This window comes from Onychostoma macrolepis, chromosome 12, assembly GCF_012432095.1.
Source record: "Onychostoma macrolepis isolate SWU-2019 chromosome 12, ASM1243209v1, whole genome shotgun sequence".
In the NCBI taxonomy this organism is placed as follows: domain Eukaryota; kingdom Metazoa; phylum Chordata; class Actinopteri; order Cypriniformes; family Cyprinidae; genus Onychostoma; species Onychostoma macrolepis.
In genome coordinates this window covers 23906258-23923063 of record NC_081166.1, presented here as the reverse complement: position 1 = coordinate 23923063, position 16806 = coordinate 23906258, and the positions used below count along the sequence as shown (strand labels likewise).

The following is a 16806-nucleotide window of genomic DNA, read 5'->3' as shown; positions in this document are numbered from 1 at the left end:
GCAGTCAGAAGTTATTACAAATACTCAATTATTGATTGACATTCAAGTAGCTAAGTGTTGTATTAATCTCATTAATTGACATGTAGCTTGAAGCTAATTGCAATTTCTCCATTACCCGTATACGATTATATTTCATTATGTATTTTATCAAATCACATGAGTTTGTAAGAAACTGTTTAATTTGTCAAAAAGATTTTTAATTATAGTATAGTACCACATGCTGATCAGAGGGATGTGGGTGGGATGTAATGCCAGAGTAAAGTAAAGCCACAATTTAGGCTACACAACAGTGTTCAGATCATCTTTTTTCCTGACAAAATCAATATAATGCAATATTTCTATCTGCTGAATGTAAGCTTTTCCATATTCCAAGCTTGCCTGCTGCACTGGGGACATCACATGCATGTGCGAGTCGTGAAAATGATGAAAATAAATCCCCTGCTGAAAAAAACAATAGAACCCTGCCCAAAACACAATAGAAAATGTAATGGTTTTAATGGGAATTGTATTGGTTTTAATGGAAACTATAATGGTGTCTACTGGTATGTGATGGATTCTATTGGTGGGATGTTAAATCCTACTGGAAAAATGCCCAAAACACACTACAAAAAGGAAGTTTGTAATGGTTTTACTGGAAAAAGGTAATGGTTTATAATGGTATTTTAATGGAAATCATTGGAATTTCTGTGATGATTTCTATTGGGCTTCTATTGTTTTTTTTGTTGTTGTTTTTTAGCAGGGTAGGAATTATTTGATTGTTGGATTTTAAATCAGCGGGGTTGAGGCATCAGAAGAAACTAAGTAACTAAGCTGTTTTATTGATGGTAACTGTAATATTACACTACTAGTTACCGCAAAAAGTAATATTATTACAGTAACTAAGTTACGATAGTAATTATTTACTGCCCAACACTGGTCATAGTGCGACAGGACACGTTCACACACACACGATCAGGTATTTATCCAAACAAACCGGTTCATCACTTCCTTTGTAATACTCGTTTAATGTCTTGGTTCGTGATACTAAGACAATAGTGTACAAAGATTGAAATTCTACTTTACTTTGTTGAACGCAATCTGGGTCGAGCCACGTTCATTACGCGTTGCACGCATTCAGCACGCGCAGTGTCCGCTCAAAGGCGCCCTCTAGCGGGTTTTACACAAGCGTTTTACTTTTACCATTTTATTCAATCCAATGCGATTTATAAATCTTATTTGCAGTACACATTCCCTTCTTTCAAAATTTTTCAGTGGTCGCTGTATCGAACTTTTCGAAGTTCTGGACCATTCATCGGACACAACATGATAATAGGCCTACATCTTTCAGATAAGTAAGTTAAGTAGGCCTAATTAATTAATCACATAACAAAAAGCCTACGTTATTGTGAAATTCGACTGATGTGTGTCTTAAAACACAGTTGATCCAATCAGAATTGAGTATCAAATCAAAACTGTGTTACAGTCCCGAGTGCTTATTGGTTAATAGCCTATATATCATTCCAGTCAAGTTGGACCCGTTGGCAACTATTATCCTCCATGTATACATGTCAGAGGCTATATCCTCTACTGGGAAAACGTAAAAGTTTGAATGAAATTTTGTGTAAGTAGTTTGTTTATTATGTTCCAAGCATGTTATAATAACAATAAGGCACTTAAGGCTGTGCTTTATTATGAATATACTTATGCGCTTTGTGCTTAACCAGTGTCCATTACAATGATATTCACAGTATTTACCTTATTGCTGAATTATGTAGCAGTGTTATATTGACTATACTATAAAAAAAGGTAACAATACTCAATTTTATTTTAACCATTTTAAATGCTCATCATCAGCAGTCTTGTTAATGTTCAGAGTACCATTGTGATCATAGGGTTGAATGGCTTGTGCCAATGACTCATTAGTTTATCATTAACACTCTGGTTGTGTGTAAGTGCTGGGTGGGGTTTGGACCTCCCTCTGGGGTCTCATGAGCTATAAAAGCATCCTGGTCTGGTGAGAGAGAAGCAGATCAACGCCAACAGCCAATATCAGCTCTACACAATCCTTCTGGGCCCGAACATCTACTGCAGAGTAAGTAGCATTCTGCTTCTTTCACTCTTTAAAGCAAATAGCCTTTAGTTGATGATAACTTCAACATAATGGCATCAGATTCAGAATCACGGATAGCTCCATAACAAAGTGCATCTAGTGAACTTCACAAAACTGTTTAGCATTGAGTTTAACATCTATTGAGGCTATCAATAGACCAAGAGTAGAAAATCTACAGCAAATGTTTAATGGTATATTTGAAATGCATTCAAGTTCTGTAGACTTTGGCACTCGCTGTTCAGAGTTCATCTGAATCAAAAGTACACCCTACTTGTATGAATCCCAAAGGTTTTCTGTTTGTGTGTATCAGATGGCGAGTGCATTGAGATCCTGGACCGTGCCGCTGGCTCTTGTGCTGTGTGTCATAGTGTGTCTCAGCAGCCTGGCTGAAGCTTACCCACCCAAACCAGAACCTCCAGCGGGAGATGTGGGTCCAGATGAGATGGCCAAGTACCACACGGCTCTAAGACACTACATCAACCTCATCACACGACAGAGGTGAGGCTAGAATTAACTATTCATTGCCTGTGTATAATTTCAAATCAGTATTAGAGGCTAATAGTAGCACTGATTATTGTAATAATAACTTTTGTTAATAACACAGCCCTGCATCTTGAAAAATTTCAGCAGATTTGCAAAAAAGGCCTGATATGTTACATAATTTGCTAATGCTAAATTCAAAAATATCAATAAACAGTTTCCGTCATGTACTATATTTTTCGATTATATATATGTATCAGCTGTAATACAGTTATCAAAATATCAAAAGCTGTCAAATGTTTCAGTTTTAATGAAAAAAAAAAGTATTCACATTGTACTTAGAATCAGTTAAGGAAGGGAAGAAAATATGTTAAAATACTTGATTTAATGTCAAAGAACTATACATAAACACATTACTGTTTGGATGTGTAAAACACCTACAGATGTAGCAGAAAAAATCTGGGTCATGTTTACATTTTTTTTTTTTCTGTCACTGGCAATTATTTTAACCTTCAAATCCGAATTAGGCATGAAATAATGTCGTCTTCAGAATCATTCATAAAAGTGAAAATTGGCTAAGATTTGAACAAATAGTTCTAATCTGTCTCAGAGAAAGACAGGAATCATATTGAAAGCACAAATGCTATGAAATGCACATCATACAGGCTTTATTTTTTGAATCAGCAGCCCAAAATTAGTAAGAAATAAGTGGATTTCATTCAGAAAATATGACGTGATGTTATTATTCACATATTATATATGCAGTACTTCAGAACGTACATTAACTAAATGGAAATGACATTTTTGTTTCATATATTTGGCAACACATTATTTAATACATTAGTCATCATGAATTATTAATAAACAAAACAAAACTTTTACAGCATTTGTTAATGTAGATTAATAATAAATTCTGAATATGCACATATAAAGGTATAGTATAAATGAGCATTAGTTAATCTATTATATATAAACATTAAACATTGAAAAACAGAATGCGTGTAAATTAACATGAACCTAGCTTAATAATGTTTGTTCATGTCTCATTATTGTAAATTATTAATACTTAAGTCTGTAGAATGAATTTGTCTGTAAATTGTGTGTAAAAGTATCTTGCATAAATGAGCACACTGGACCGAGTGTGACAAAACATGTAAGAATGATTTTACAAACAATTTATACACAAATTTGTTCTGCTCATGTTTTATGGTTGATGCCCGTTCAGATGATTCTTGAAACATGATTCTGTAGAAAATCGGCAGAAATCAGCTAATGGCCCAATAAACATTTTCAGATGATAATGGAGAGTATGATGCCTATATTAATGGCACTGTTTCTAGCACATCTCTCTCATATTGACGTCATTTACTGAACCACTGTGTTACGGTTTTTAATATCTAATTTTCCAGTCACTGGGTTATTACTTGAGCTTATATTAGATTTGTTTAAATATGCCTTCCAAAAAGTACTATAGCAGGAACAATTATGATATTAAATATTAATACCATAGAATAAATATAAAAAAAAAAAAAAAAAATATATAATCTTTTTTTTAATTTCAGCTAGTTGCCAAGGAAACATTAATTTTCTTTTAGTTTAAGTTGATGTACTAAAATAACTAAAAATACAACTGAAATAAAAATAATTAAATATATATTTAAATTGTTTATAAGGCTTTATTATTTGTAAGCTGCTTTTAGGAATGCCGTGTTGTGAAAGCCCTAAACAAATAAATTGAATTGATTTGCATTTAGTCCCAGTGAGCAATGCGTGCAGGTTCCCATGCAGGCGAATGAACTCAATCTAGTTTACAATTTAAACAAAACCACTTTTTTTGTGTCAATGGTTTTACCAAATTGTGCGTTGCTATGGTTTCACCCGAACACTCACATGTGTGCGAGGGGTGGGCTGAGTTGCCAGATATCCTTCAACCTGTATGAAACCTCTCATTATTGTGTTGCGCGTTAAGATAGATTGTTATTAAGTGGGATTAACACGTCTGGTTACGTCTCCGATGATGCACGCTAGAGATGTACCCTGATATTTTCTGCAACGAGTTTAACCTTAAAAGGCCGCAATTAAATGACGATCATGTGTTATTTTGGTTCTGTTTCTTGTTGATTTCTTTATATTTGTGAATTGATCTACAATTATCTGGAAGATCGGTTTCTTTTAGTTAAATCAGGAAGTTGGATTGTAATTCTTTTTAGTGTCGTTTGTCCAAGCCAGCATCACTAATACTATAGCTCATACTTAGAGTAATGGAAATGAACAGGCACTGAGCGTGTAACTTGCTACAGACTTGAATCATCTTCTCATTCCTCAGATATGGGAAGCGATCCACCCCTGAGGCGGCTGTGGCTGAACTGCTCTTCGGTGAAGAGGAACAGGACATCAGGCCCCGGTGAGCAGTGAGAGAATATGCTGGAATATCTTTGTTTCTGAAGTTTTGTATCATTGCATGTTATATTTAATCACAGAGATACAAATGCACCTGCTTAGTCAGTCGCAGTCAGTCCAGAGATATTCAGACAAACCCCTGGTGGAGATATTAAAATGATTGTTTTTTTGTTTCTGTGCAGTGTGGAAGACTTGTTATGGTGATGTGACTCCTCTCTGTGGCTGGTGCAGTGGCTTTCTTCATCCATCCATCTCTATGATAATAAATGAGTTTACTGAACAGCAGAAACCAGCATGAGCCAAACCCTCATCAAAATGAGGCTCTAAAAACACCTCATGATCTGTACATCTCTATCAGCCTCTTTCTTTCTTTCTCTCTCTTCCTCTCTCTTATGAGTTGATTTATGCTTTGTGAAAGACAATTGTAAATAATTTATTATTCAGTGACAAAATTGACAATAATAAAAAATTACTGAATGTTGAACTTGATTCCTGTCTTCATTTATACATTTTACATGTTTTTTTTTTTTAAACATTCTTAAATAAAGAGAGTCCGGACTAATACATCTGTATACCACTAGATGGGGGAAATCAACAATATTTTTATATTTTAAATATTTGGCCATCTTCATTATTTCATGAATCACAGTTTGAAACTTTTGGTTTTTATTGTTATATCATAAATAATAAAAATAATATATAAAAATAGCTTTACTATTCATGTTGCACTGAACAAAAACAAAAACAAAAATGTATAGGCATTCTTTAATGTACTTTAAAGTACCATGCAATACCATGCTATAGCCTGTGTGCAAAAACATAAAATTTCAAAATAAAAATATTTTTATTAACCTATCTATTGATTTTCATAGCTATCTTGTAAATGAAGGCGAAAATACTATAATTAAAAATAGTCTAAAAATCTAAAAACTAAAAATCTCCCATGCTATTATCATATATTTGAACATATGTGGTAATATTATGATTTTATTTCAAGAAGCCTACCGCCTCAAGGGTCTACTTTTGGAAAAAGAACCAAACTTGCTGTTGGTTAGAGTTATTATTAAAAGAATAAATATAATTTAATAGTACGTAAAGACAGAGACTGCGGTATATGGTGAATTGATTTTAAAGCCGTAAAGGTCTGAGTGATTTGAGACTGGGTAGAAGAGGTGATGTGGTGGGGTCCGCAGAGAGGCGTGGAGTGTGCTGCCCCTTTAAGACTCACAGCATCTCAATACAACAAAAGCGCATCGCCGCCGGTTAGAGACGTGATGATGTAAAGCGGTTACACAGATTGTTTAAATCTTTGTTTAGTCATCAGGTGATGAGATACTGACTGAGTAGATGATCAAGCTTTAAAGTGTTCTGTTCTGATGATATTGCTGTCTATTAGTCTCACTGGTTGCTGTGTTATCAGGTGTGTTTGCGGTAAATAAGACGTGAATTTATTAACGGTTCGAGAGCAGATGGATTATACGCGTTAATTCAGCGACCAGCATCATGACCACCGTCTGCAGAAAGTGAAAGACGTGCACTGCTGGTTTATTTCACCCTGTCGGACATCACAGGTGAGTCAAAGTCGTTCATGACAGATAGCGAAACAGCTCATTACACCCCTTTCTGCGAGCGACGCAACAAACGTAGGCTATACTACAAGTAGTTTGATTCGGACTGAATTTCAGTCTTATTTTACTAATATCAGCGTTTATCTAAGATGCTCACACAAAACTACCATGGTATTACAGGCTTTTCGGGTACCTGAAAATATTAGATTTTTGAAGAAGACTACTAGAAAATGGAAATTATTCAGTACCATTAATTTATATGCTTTACTGACTGATTCCATCACTGTACCATACCTTGCATTGATAAATGTGTTTAGGCTATTTTAAAAGGAAAAGCATGCTATGCTGTGTAGCTTGATATTATATATATTTTTTGCTAATTAGCTAATTAACAGTTTGGATAATTCATAATGACGTCACCTATTATGAAGACTTTGTCAGATTCTTTTTATCATACTGGTTTTATGAGCTTTTATTATATTTTAGTTGTTTTCACTTCATAAGTGGTTAGAAAACTATGATAGCTGTTGTAAATTGCAAAAATGCAGCTGTACTGCATAGTTTCTGTTAATGGACATTTATTTTGTGATTATTATTATTATTATTATATATTTTGTTCCATTTTATTTGATCTTTAATCTTATGGTTGTGAGACAATTACATTTTTATGTTATTATTTGTTCATTTATTTTAACTAAATGTATTTGTATTAGAGTTATTATAGTTACGTGTTATAGTTAACTAAAACATAAACATTAAAAAAATAAATAAAAAAACATTTATTGCACACACACACACACACACACACACATATATATATATATATGCAAATAAAGTATTTTTATTTATTTTTTGTTTTTACACATATTAACTGTTTTCTATTTAAATATATTTTAAAATATAATTCCTATTCCTGTGATGCAAAGCTGAATTTTTCTTTTTTTAATGTTTATGTTTTAGTTAACTATAATTAATAATTAATTTAGTTTAAATAATAATAACTAAAACTGAAAGTGAAATGAAAACTATATTGACATATTTTAAAACAAATACTAACAAAAATGACAAAAACTTTCTATTATTATTGAATTTATTCTTATTATTTTGTTATATCTTTTACCTGATTGCTAATTGTAGCTCATCTCCTAGATGTCCTATTATGGGCTATTTGAATCAATTATCTGTTCTTTTAACATGTGTTTGCTGGCTTTTGTGTGGGAAAGTCGACACCTCTTCAACTCCCACGTTCATTTCTGTGTCTCATTCATAAACATGACGTGACCTCTCTTCTTCTGTTCCACTCACTGTGTGTGACAGCTTTACCTACGTGTGCAGCTCCAGGGACTGTTTCCTTGAAAACGGTGTTTTCTGTAATCTGTGCACTCAATAAAAAGAAGTGACATTGTAAGACGTGGTATTTGACCTCAGAAAGTCTAAGATGTTTCATATTTCAGATTGGATTTAAAAATTGAGTTTGGCCGTAAGGTAATTTATGGTATACACGTCTTCGATGCAATATCACTATACTGTGAGACATCAACATGCAATGAAAAGAGGTTTTCTGTCACTCATTTGGCACATTATTGTACACAAGGTGGCACAACAGCTGCCCAAGAAGAACATTTTTGCTTATTTAATTATCTGTGTAAACACACAAAGCCAAACCATGAACACTTCTGACCACAGTTTGTCCTGAAACCGCTTACTTGAGTAATGTACATCACAAGCACATAATAAAGAACATCAATTGCATTTCTAAATTGCATGCCTAAACACAGAGCAGCACTATTAACAAGATTTACTCTCCAATTTCCTAGTTCTTTTGCTCCATTCAAATACCCTACAGTAGAGGCTCTTGGGATTTTGTGTGTTGCCAGGCAACCGTCGCTGCAGCTGCGCAGCTGGAGAGATAATGCTACAGTGCTGCTAGTGCTGACCTCCTACTGTCATCTGCTGTCCTGACTGCTTTTGGTTAAGCTAATTGAGCTTATGTGTGTGTTTCTTTAACACAGCTGTAGCTGCGTAATTCAGAAGTACTTGCGCGCCAGTCATGAGAAAGTTCGCATTAAATTATTGGACAAGGAATACAAGGAATCATGCTGAGAGGTTCTTCAGAAATGATAAATACTACCCTTCCTTCGGCTAACAGCAGCAAGTAGAAAATCATGCGTTGTCAGTGTGTATTTGGCTGCTCAAACATTTATAAATTGTCATTTTCCAGCAATGCGTTGGTTGCCAAGGACGTTGCTTGTTTTGAATGTTCAAATTTCAAATATCAAATAAAGTTCTAAATTATTGTTCTAAAATAAAACAATTAGTGTTCTAAACTACAGACTTTAAATATGAAGTTCTTTGATATATGTGACCCTGGACCACAAAACCAGTCATAATTATACAGATTTATACATCATCTGAAAGCTGAATAAATAAGCTTATTATGATAGGACAATATTTGGCCGAGATACAACTATTTGAATATCTGGAATCTAAGGTTGCAAAAAAATCTAAATACTGAGAAAATCGTTTTTAAAGTTGTCCAAATGAAGCCCTTGGCAATGCATATTACTAATAAAAAATTAAGCTTTGATATATTTACAGGAATACAACAAGGAAATTTACAAAAATATCTTCATGGAACATGATCTTTACTTAATGTCCTAATGATTTTTGGCATAAAAGAAAAATCAATACAATGTATTTTTGGCAACAGATTTAAGACTGGTTTTGTGGTCCAGGGTCACATATGTCATCTGTGCTTCTTATTGAAGAAACACAACTAGAGGAAAACTGTGCTTGTCTGATTGTGCTTGTATGAATGTGATTCATCTGGAAAGGTATGATTTTTAGAAAAATACCCTCAAATCCTGATAAATTTAAAACACATAAAGTTGCATTTAAAATAGCTAGCAAATATGCATCTATGCATATTGCTTCAATGTCTCATATTACTGTTGCTGAGACATTCAGCTGGCACAAAGAATCTAGACTCAAATCACTTTTATGTGTTCACACTTACAAGAACCAACTTGTCAAGTCAATTCACCTTTATTTATATAGCGCTTTTAACAATACAGATTGCGTCAAAGAAAGTTTCCAATATCAAAATAGGAAAATAGTGTGTCAATAATGTAAAATGGCAAGATTAAATACTCAATTTTCAGTTAAAGGCATTTCATTATTGAATTCAATGATGTTATCGTCCAGCTCAGTTCAGTTTAAATAGTATCTGTGCAATCAAGTCGAAGATATCGCTGGAAATGAAGTGTCCCCAACTAAACAAGCCAGAGGCGACAGCGGCAAGGAACCAAAACTCCATCAGTGACAGAATGGAGAAAAAAACCTTGGGAGAAGCCAGGCTCAGTCGGGGGGCCAGTTCTCCTCTGGCCAGACGAAACAGAAATTCAATTCCAACTGCAGCAAAGTCAGATTGTGTAAAGGACTCATCTGGTTCCTGAGGTCTTGTCCCAATGGCCGTCTAGGTGACAAGGTCTTCACTGGGGATCTGTCTCTGGGGCTCATCTAGGAGTCCTGATCTCCGCTGACGTTCAGGGCTGTAGAGGTAATCTCTAGGTGCTGATCCATTATTTGATCTGGATCAGATGGCTACGGTGATCTCGGAATAAGAAAGAAACAGACTAATATTGGCGTAGATGCCATTCTTCTTACGGTGTAACAAGTACATCGGGTGTTATGGGAAGTGTAAAACTTGTAAACCTTATAACACTACAAGTTGCAATACAAATACTTAAAATACAAATGACTAAAAATGCTGCATGCCAGGCCTGTAGTTAGCGATGTTGCATTGTAAAGAAACACTATGCACCTGCGCACATACGCACATATACCTATAGACTGAACACGTAATATACATGCGCATGATGGCACCATTTTCAAACAAATTTGTGCTTTTGTAGTTTTTTTTGTAGCTGATAACGATATAGTTTTCAAAACCTTTGAAACCTGTTTTCAAAAGTTTGCCTTTTCAGGGCCCCAAAACACCATTGTCATGTAAATAAATGGCCAAATGCATAAAAAGTTTTCAGTTTTTACTTGAAAATAGTTTTGTGTAAACGCTCCCTGAAAACACGGAATTGGAGCAACTGACAATATATTTTGTTAATTAAATTGCAGCCTTTAATTAGATTGCAGTTTGATAATATATATCGCAATTTCAGTTGTATTTCAAATAGTTGGGCTGGCCCATTTTTTATTTTGATGTTACATTTGATTTAATTATTAGCTTTTCATCAACTCACAAACCCCAATTTGGGAAACGATGTTCTAGTGAAAGAATGGATTTTCTTCATAAAGCATTTTGCGATTGCGATTTAGCTTTTTTAACGTTGGTAATGTTGCTGTTTGAGCATTAACAATATCTGCAAAGTTACGATGCTGAAAGTTCAATGCAAACGGAGATATCGTCTTTTAAAATTAAGGCAGTTTAATGCCTACAAAAACGGCTCGTAGGGACTACAACAATTTATTTCCCGGGTTTGTGATGTCACAAACCCAGATAAACACCGCCCCCGGGAACATGGAATAAAGGGGGCGAGGCTATGTTGCGCTGCTTTAGAGAAGAGGACGAGTTGTTTCCATGCCGTCAAAACTACTAAAAAAATCTATTCAAATATGAATCGCGATTCTGTCTCTATTTTTCACATAGCTATGAGAAGTGTTAAACGTGGACGTGCACGTGGTTGCTGTGCTGTAGGGAGGGGCTTCATAAAAGCAGGAAATCATCAGCGCGTTTATAGGAGAAGGGACAGAGAGGTGTAGAATAAAGGTAAATTATGTGAAAAATAATACTTTTTTTTAATTTATTTTTTTTAACTCAGCATTAACACATGAGTGCACCCCATAAACACAGTTTAGCCTAGAAAAAAACTAGTCAACCACCCCTTTAATGAAAATCTATGAAATCTTAATATTTTATTTAGTAGTAGGCTTGCTATTCTATAAATGGAATTTCAGGTTGTGTTAAATTATGAATGTAGTAACTTTTTTACTATTAGAAACTGTACCCCATCGTTTGCTCAAAAACCACTACTTGGTGTAGATTGTAATTACTATTTAATGCAGTCCCTGTTGTTGCCATGGCGAACCGGCACAAAGGAGAAAAGCAAAAAAAATAGAAGCAGCGTGTGTGAGAGGCGCTTATGGTTGTCTTGGTTACAACCATTCTCCCATGTAAAGTAATGAGAAGCCCAACCTGAGGGAGCAGAAAAGGGCTATTTTTAGCCCAGATTCACCAGTACCTGTGGGTTTGTGCCTTTTTTGAACGTTGGTTTCTTAAATTGAAAAAATGTATTGTTAACAGTGTGAAATTTTGTCCATTTTATATAATGCGCAGTCGCTACTTTAAGTAGGTGATCTGTTTTTTCCGAACAGTTGGCGGACAGGGGGTTGTTTGGGTAACCTGTTTGGAACTTTGACTACGTCATGAGACGTAAATTGGGTGGTGGAGGGCTGATGTTCAAAAGATTGCTCAGTTCGTTTAAAGATTGCAGAGGTGACCTTAGAACTTAAGTCTTGCTCTGTGTTAAGAAGCACCAGTAAATGGCATGTAGCAAATAGCACATGAATAACACACTGGAGGTCTTGAATTTTAGATCCTTACCACAGCTTTTTACTCATATGTATTTTATAAGATTACGGTGCATATCTGCTTGATGTTTGTGGTGTTGTAAGGAATGGCACAGAAAACGGCCTCACTACCTGTCAGATATCACTGAAATAGTTATCGTAAAAAATCACACCTGCCCCTGTGACTGTAAACAGCAAGAACGAATCTGACTTCAGGCCAACATGTGAGCTGATCAGAAAACTAGCAGGCACTTAGAGCTTGTAAATCATCTGGAGTGTTTGTATTTGCTCTTTGAGGGTGGAGCTGTCACTGACAAGTCTACAATAATATATTAATGGTCAAAATTATTAACATGCCTTGATTTTACTTCTCACATGGATCACATGGGATTACAGGAACATTGGACAGTTTGACTATTGTTTAACATCAAGCTAAAACATTAAGTGAAATCAGCCGAGTGCTTTTTTAGTATAATTGAGATTCTAGACTATAGTTTATAATAATATTTTGAATTATTTTTATTTTTATATTTTCTTTTAAATTTTAGTTAATAGTAATTAAGTTAATAGTAGTTAATAGTCATTTTTATTGTTTTAAAATGAAATGTGTAAACATTTTTATTCATTATTTGTGACCCTGGACCACAAAACCAGTCTTAAATCACTGGGGTATATTTGGTCAAAATTATCGATTTTTCTTTTATGCCAAAAATCATTAGGATATTAAGTAAAGATCATGTTCCATGAAGATATTTTGTAAATTTCTTACCGTAAATGTATCAAAACTTCATTTTTGATTAGTAATATGCATTGCTAAGAACTTCATTTGGACAACTTTAAAGGTGATTTTCTCAATATTTAGATTTTTTTGCACCCTCAGATTCCAGATTTTCAAATAGTTGTATCTCAGCCAAATATTGTCCTATCCTAACAAACCATACATCAATGGAAAGCTTTAAGATGATGTATAAATCTCAATTTCGAAAAAATTACGCTTAAGACGGGTTTTGTCGTCCAGGGTCACATTTTTGTTTTAGTTATTTTGATGCATCAAGTTAAACTAAATGAAAATGAGAAAAGACGTTTAAGTTTATTTTTTTCAGTTAATGTTTATTTTATTTAAGTAACAAAAATGCTTTTTTATGGTTTTAGTTAGTTAAGATAAGAGATGGCAATTTCTTACGCAATACGTATGATCTGATTTGTACAGAAATGTATGACTTTCGGAAAAAGGTTTCACCACAAACTATCTCTAAACCTTACCATCAGTGGAGCTCAAGTAGTTTGTATGAAAATGAGATTGTAGGAATTCATACGAAATAGCCAAAAGTTCAAATAATGATGAACTGCCATAAGATTGTGTCGAGTTGTTCCAAAGCAAGTTATTTACGCTAATGAATCTAGAACAATAAGACTGGGAATCTCATTTGGTGACACTAATGGCACAGACCTCACCATTTTTGTAGAGCATGGTTAAGAATGAATAGAATGTGTCTTTATTGAGATGAGGATTGCTTCAGGATGTACACTGTATTTTGGCTCCTTTCATTGCTTAAAGAAAGAGCTGCTTTTCTCGTCCTTCTCTTGTGTTAAGAGATGTAATTTCGTCTATCACTCCCGTGTCTTATCTCTCACTTGTCACTAACACACACAGCTGTGTTCAGGCTCCTGTGCTGATTGCTGGGTTATCTGCCACTGAGGGAAGCCAGTGTCACAACAGACATGTTAGAGAGAGAGAGATGGTAACAGAGAGGTATATCACTCAGTCTTAAAGGGATAGTTCACCCAAAAATGAAAATTCTGTCATTAAATACTCACCCTCATGTTGTTCCAAGCCTGTAAAACCTTCGTTCATCTTCAGAACACAAATTAAGATATTTTTGATGAAATCCGAGAGCTTTCTGAAACTGCATAGACAGCAGTGCAACTGAAAAGTTTTATGGCCCAGAACGGTAGTAAAGAGGTTCAACCGTAATGTTATAAAGCTACGAGAATCATTTTTGTGCACAAAGAAAACAAAAATAACAACAGCGACACTGTGGTCTCCAGAAACTCTGTATTACCATGTTAGTAGTTCTCCATGCTCAAATGCTGTCGTGTTTCTGTGCTTAGGGTTTGGTTTTGACAATAAGCTAAGGAGACTGGAAAAGAGCATTGGAGCATAACACACACACACACACTTACACGATCTCGCTCGCGTACATTCAGCTGGGTTATGCAAAGTCTTGCTGAGGTGCACAGTCAGAGTTTAACAGCTTCAGTGAGAGCTATATTTAACATACTGTGTGTGTAGATGTGTCACGCCATGAGATAGCGTCTTTAAACTCCCCGGTATAAAGTGCCATTTAATAGTGTGTGTATCCAGGTGTGCAGCTAAAATAGTGTGGAAGAGTTGCCAAATTTGTCCATGGCGTCACACATTTATTTTCCCACTAGGATACTGTAATGCACAACTTCCTCAAGAGAGAACAAGACATATTTCACTTAACATGTTTAAGTGAAAGTCTAGAATAAATGTTTGTTAGCTTAACTGAAATTGGATGGTTTCTGCTTCAAATTATGATTTGATTTCAATTTCATGTAGAATTGAAAATTATTTTGTCAAAACATATTTACAATTAGATTATAAAATGCTTTATAATTAGATTACAGTTGTGTTTTTATGGATTACATGATTACATATTCACACGTTATTTTGACCTGAAATATTTGCAAGTCCCCCTGACTTTTCAATAATTCTTGTTTTGTCGGTTAATAGTCACACTGACATGCAAGTAAAAAAAAAGTATTATTTCATTAGTTCAAGTATTATTTTTACTTTAAAAAGGTTTATTTTTTCTTTAAATTTACATTTGTATGATTGAAATAATTAGCTTTTTATCAAATCACAAACTCCCTGCAGTAGAGAAACCTTGGCACTTTGTGTTGTTGATAATAATAATAATAATAATAATATATATATATATATATATATATATATACACACATATATATATATTCTCTTTGTAGTTTTTTTTAGATAACATGCAAAATAATCCTGTTTAAATCTACGTGATAAACAAGTTACATAAAAAGTAATCTAAAAGTAATCAGAATACATTACCCAAAATGTGTAGATACGGTAAGGATTATATTCCATTTCTAGTCTGGTTTTTGGTTGGTCTTATTGGAGTATCTTGCTTATTAAAGATGATTATTAAAAAAAATCTGCATTAGATCCTTCCTCCTTGTGTCCTTCTCTGGCCGTGACAAATATGCTACAGTTTTCGTCATGTAATTTGTATTCAGTAACGAGCTACAATTTGTAAGTAATCTAACCAGAACTGAATTTATTGCAGCTCTCTGCAGAGAGGGTGGATTTGGGGTAAATACTTGGGCTGACCATGTGATTTTCACACAGAAACTCTCTCTCTCTTTCTCTAGTTGGCCGCTGACAAATTTGGTACGTGGACAGACGCTCAAAGAAAACGAAAATGCCAGTAGCATCCGCCAGCTCTGACTCAGGTAAGATGCGTTATCTTAATGATTTTGAACTTAGAGTTTGTTACCAGTCCAAAACCTTGTTAATCTACAAAAGGGTTTTGTGATATAATGAGGAGGGAAAGTCAGTGACAAACATAACAAGCCAGTCAGTCATTTTTGGCTGAAACCCCACAATGAACTGGGATTAAATGTTTGTGCTTCACTGAATATCCACACATCTGCCAAGCTTCAGACCTAGCTTTCACTGAAGAGACACTTGAGTCAATATCATTGTATTTCTCTGGACAGCTACACAGAATTAAATCAATGCAATGTTCTGTTATGATGTTCTTTTGTTGAAACAAAGACAAAAACAGAGAGATGATCGCATCCTCCTGTACAGAAACTATTCTGAGAACAGGGGAGTTGGTGTTGAGAAGGGTATATAGGTATTCAATCATTTTGATTTTTGATTTTAGAATTTCTATGTATATGATTATGTATATTATACAGTAAAAAGTATATAGGTAATCAATGATTTAGATTTTTTGAATTTCTTACCATAATTAAAAGAGAAGTGTGCATTTTTGTTTAGTTTTAGGTGGGACTGTTTTTTTTTCTAAACAATGAAAGATGGGAAAGTGTTCGAAATATAATTTTTGCAGCTCAGTTTGTGCCTCTAATGGAGCAGACATTACATGTCACTTTTAAATTTTTTTTGCCATTTAATTACCTCAAAGCACTTCAATAAAATCAGAAATTAAAAGAAATTATAATTAAAAGTTATTCTAGTTTAATTAAGTCAAGTCACCTTTATTTATATAGCGCTTTTAACAATACAGATTGTGTCAAAGCACTTAACAGTATCAAATTGGAGGATAGCGACACTTTACAATGAAGTTTATTTTGTTAACATTAGTTAATGCATTATGTGTAATGCACTAACAGTGAACAATACTGCATGTTAATTTATTCATTTTTTAAATTTTTAAAGTTGTGTAAATGAACATTAGTTTATGTATTTTAAACAATCATGAATTAACAATGAACAACAGTATGTTTATACATAAATTAACCTAGATTAATAAATGCTGTAAAAATTATTTAATTTTTAGTTTCTGATGCCTAATGTGTTGACTAACGTTAACAAATTCAACCATATTAAAATATTACCAAAGATACCCCTGAGTATATACATAAAGCACCTTGTAAATCAGCATCACC

At 34.1% G+C, this 16806-nt stretch overlaps 2 protein-coding genes across 6 annotated transcripts in view; both read left to right on the top strand.

The window, feature by feature from the left end:
• Window positions 1-888: 888 nt before the first annotated feature.
• pyyb (peptide YYb) lies at window positions 889-5411 on the top strand. 4 transcript variants are annotated; one of them, XM_058793780.1, is made up of 6 exons: window positions 939-955; window positions 1252-1331; window positions 1933-2071; window positions 2400-2587; window positions 4896-4973; window positions 5152-5411. In XM_058793780.1, the coding sequence occupies exons 4-6, from the start codon at window positions 2400-2402 to the stop codon at window positions 5171-5173; spliced, it is 288 nt and encodes a 95-aa protein (XP_058649763.1). In that variant the 5' UTR covers window positions 939-955; window positions 1252-1331; window positions 1933-2071; the 3' UTR covers window positions 5174-5411. The 4 variants fall into 4 exon arrangements, with proteins under 4 accessions (XP_058649764.1, XP_058649763.1, XP_058649762.1 ...); XM_058793779.1 differs by lacking the exon at window positions 939-955 and adding an exon at window positions 1504-1600 and having other exon boundaries at window positions 1156-1331; XM_058793781.1 differs by lacking the exon at window positions 1252-1331 and having other exon boundaries at window positions 889-955.
• A 797-nt stretch (window positions 5412-6208) lies between these two features.
• The window catches only part of mpp2b (MAGUK p55 scaffold protein 2b), a 37419-nt gene continuing 26821 nt past the window's right edge, over window positions 6209-16806 (top strand). For both annotated transcript variants that reach the window (XM_058794594.1, XM_058794595.1), the window contains exons 1-2: window positions 6209-6540; window positions 15544-15624. In XM_058794594.1, the coding sequence (XP_058650577.1) occupies window positions 15594-15624 (31 nt within the window). In that variant the 5' untranslated portion in view covers window positions 6209-6540; window positions 15544-15593. The remainder of the gene's footprint in view (window positions 6541-15543; window positions 15625-16806) is intronic.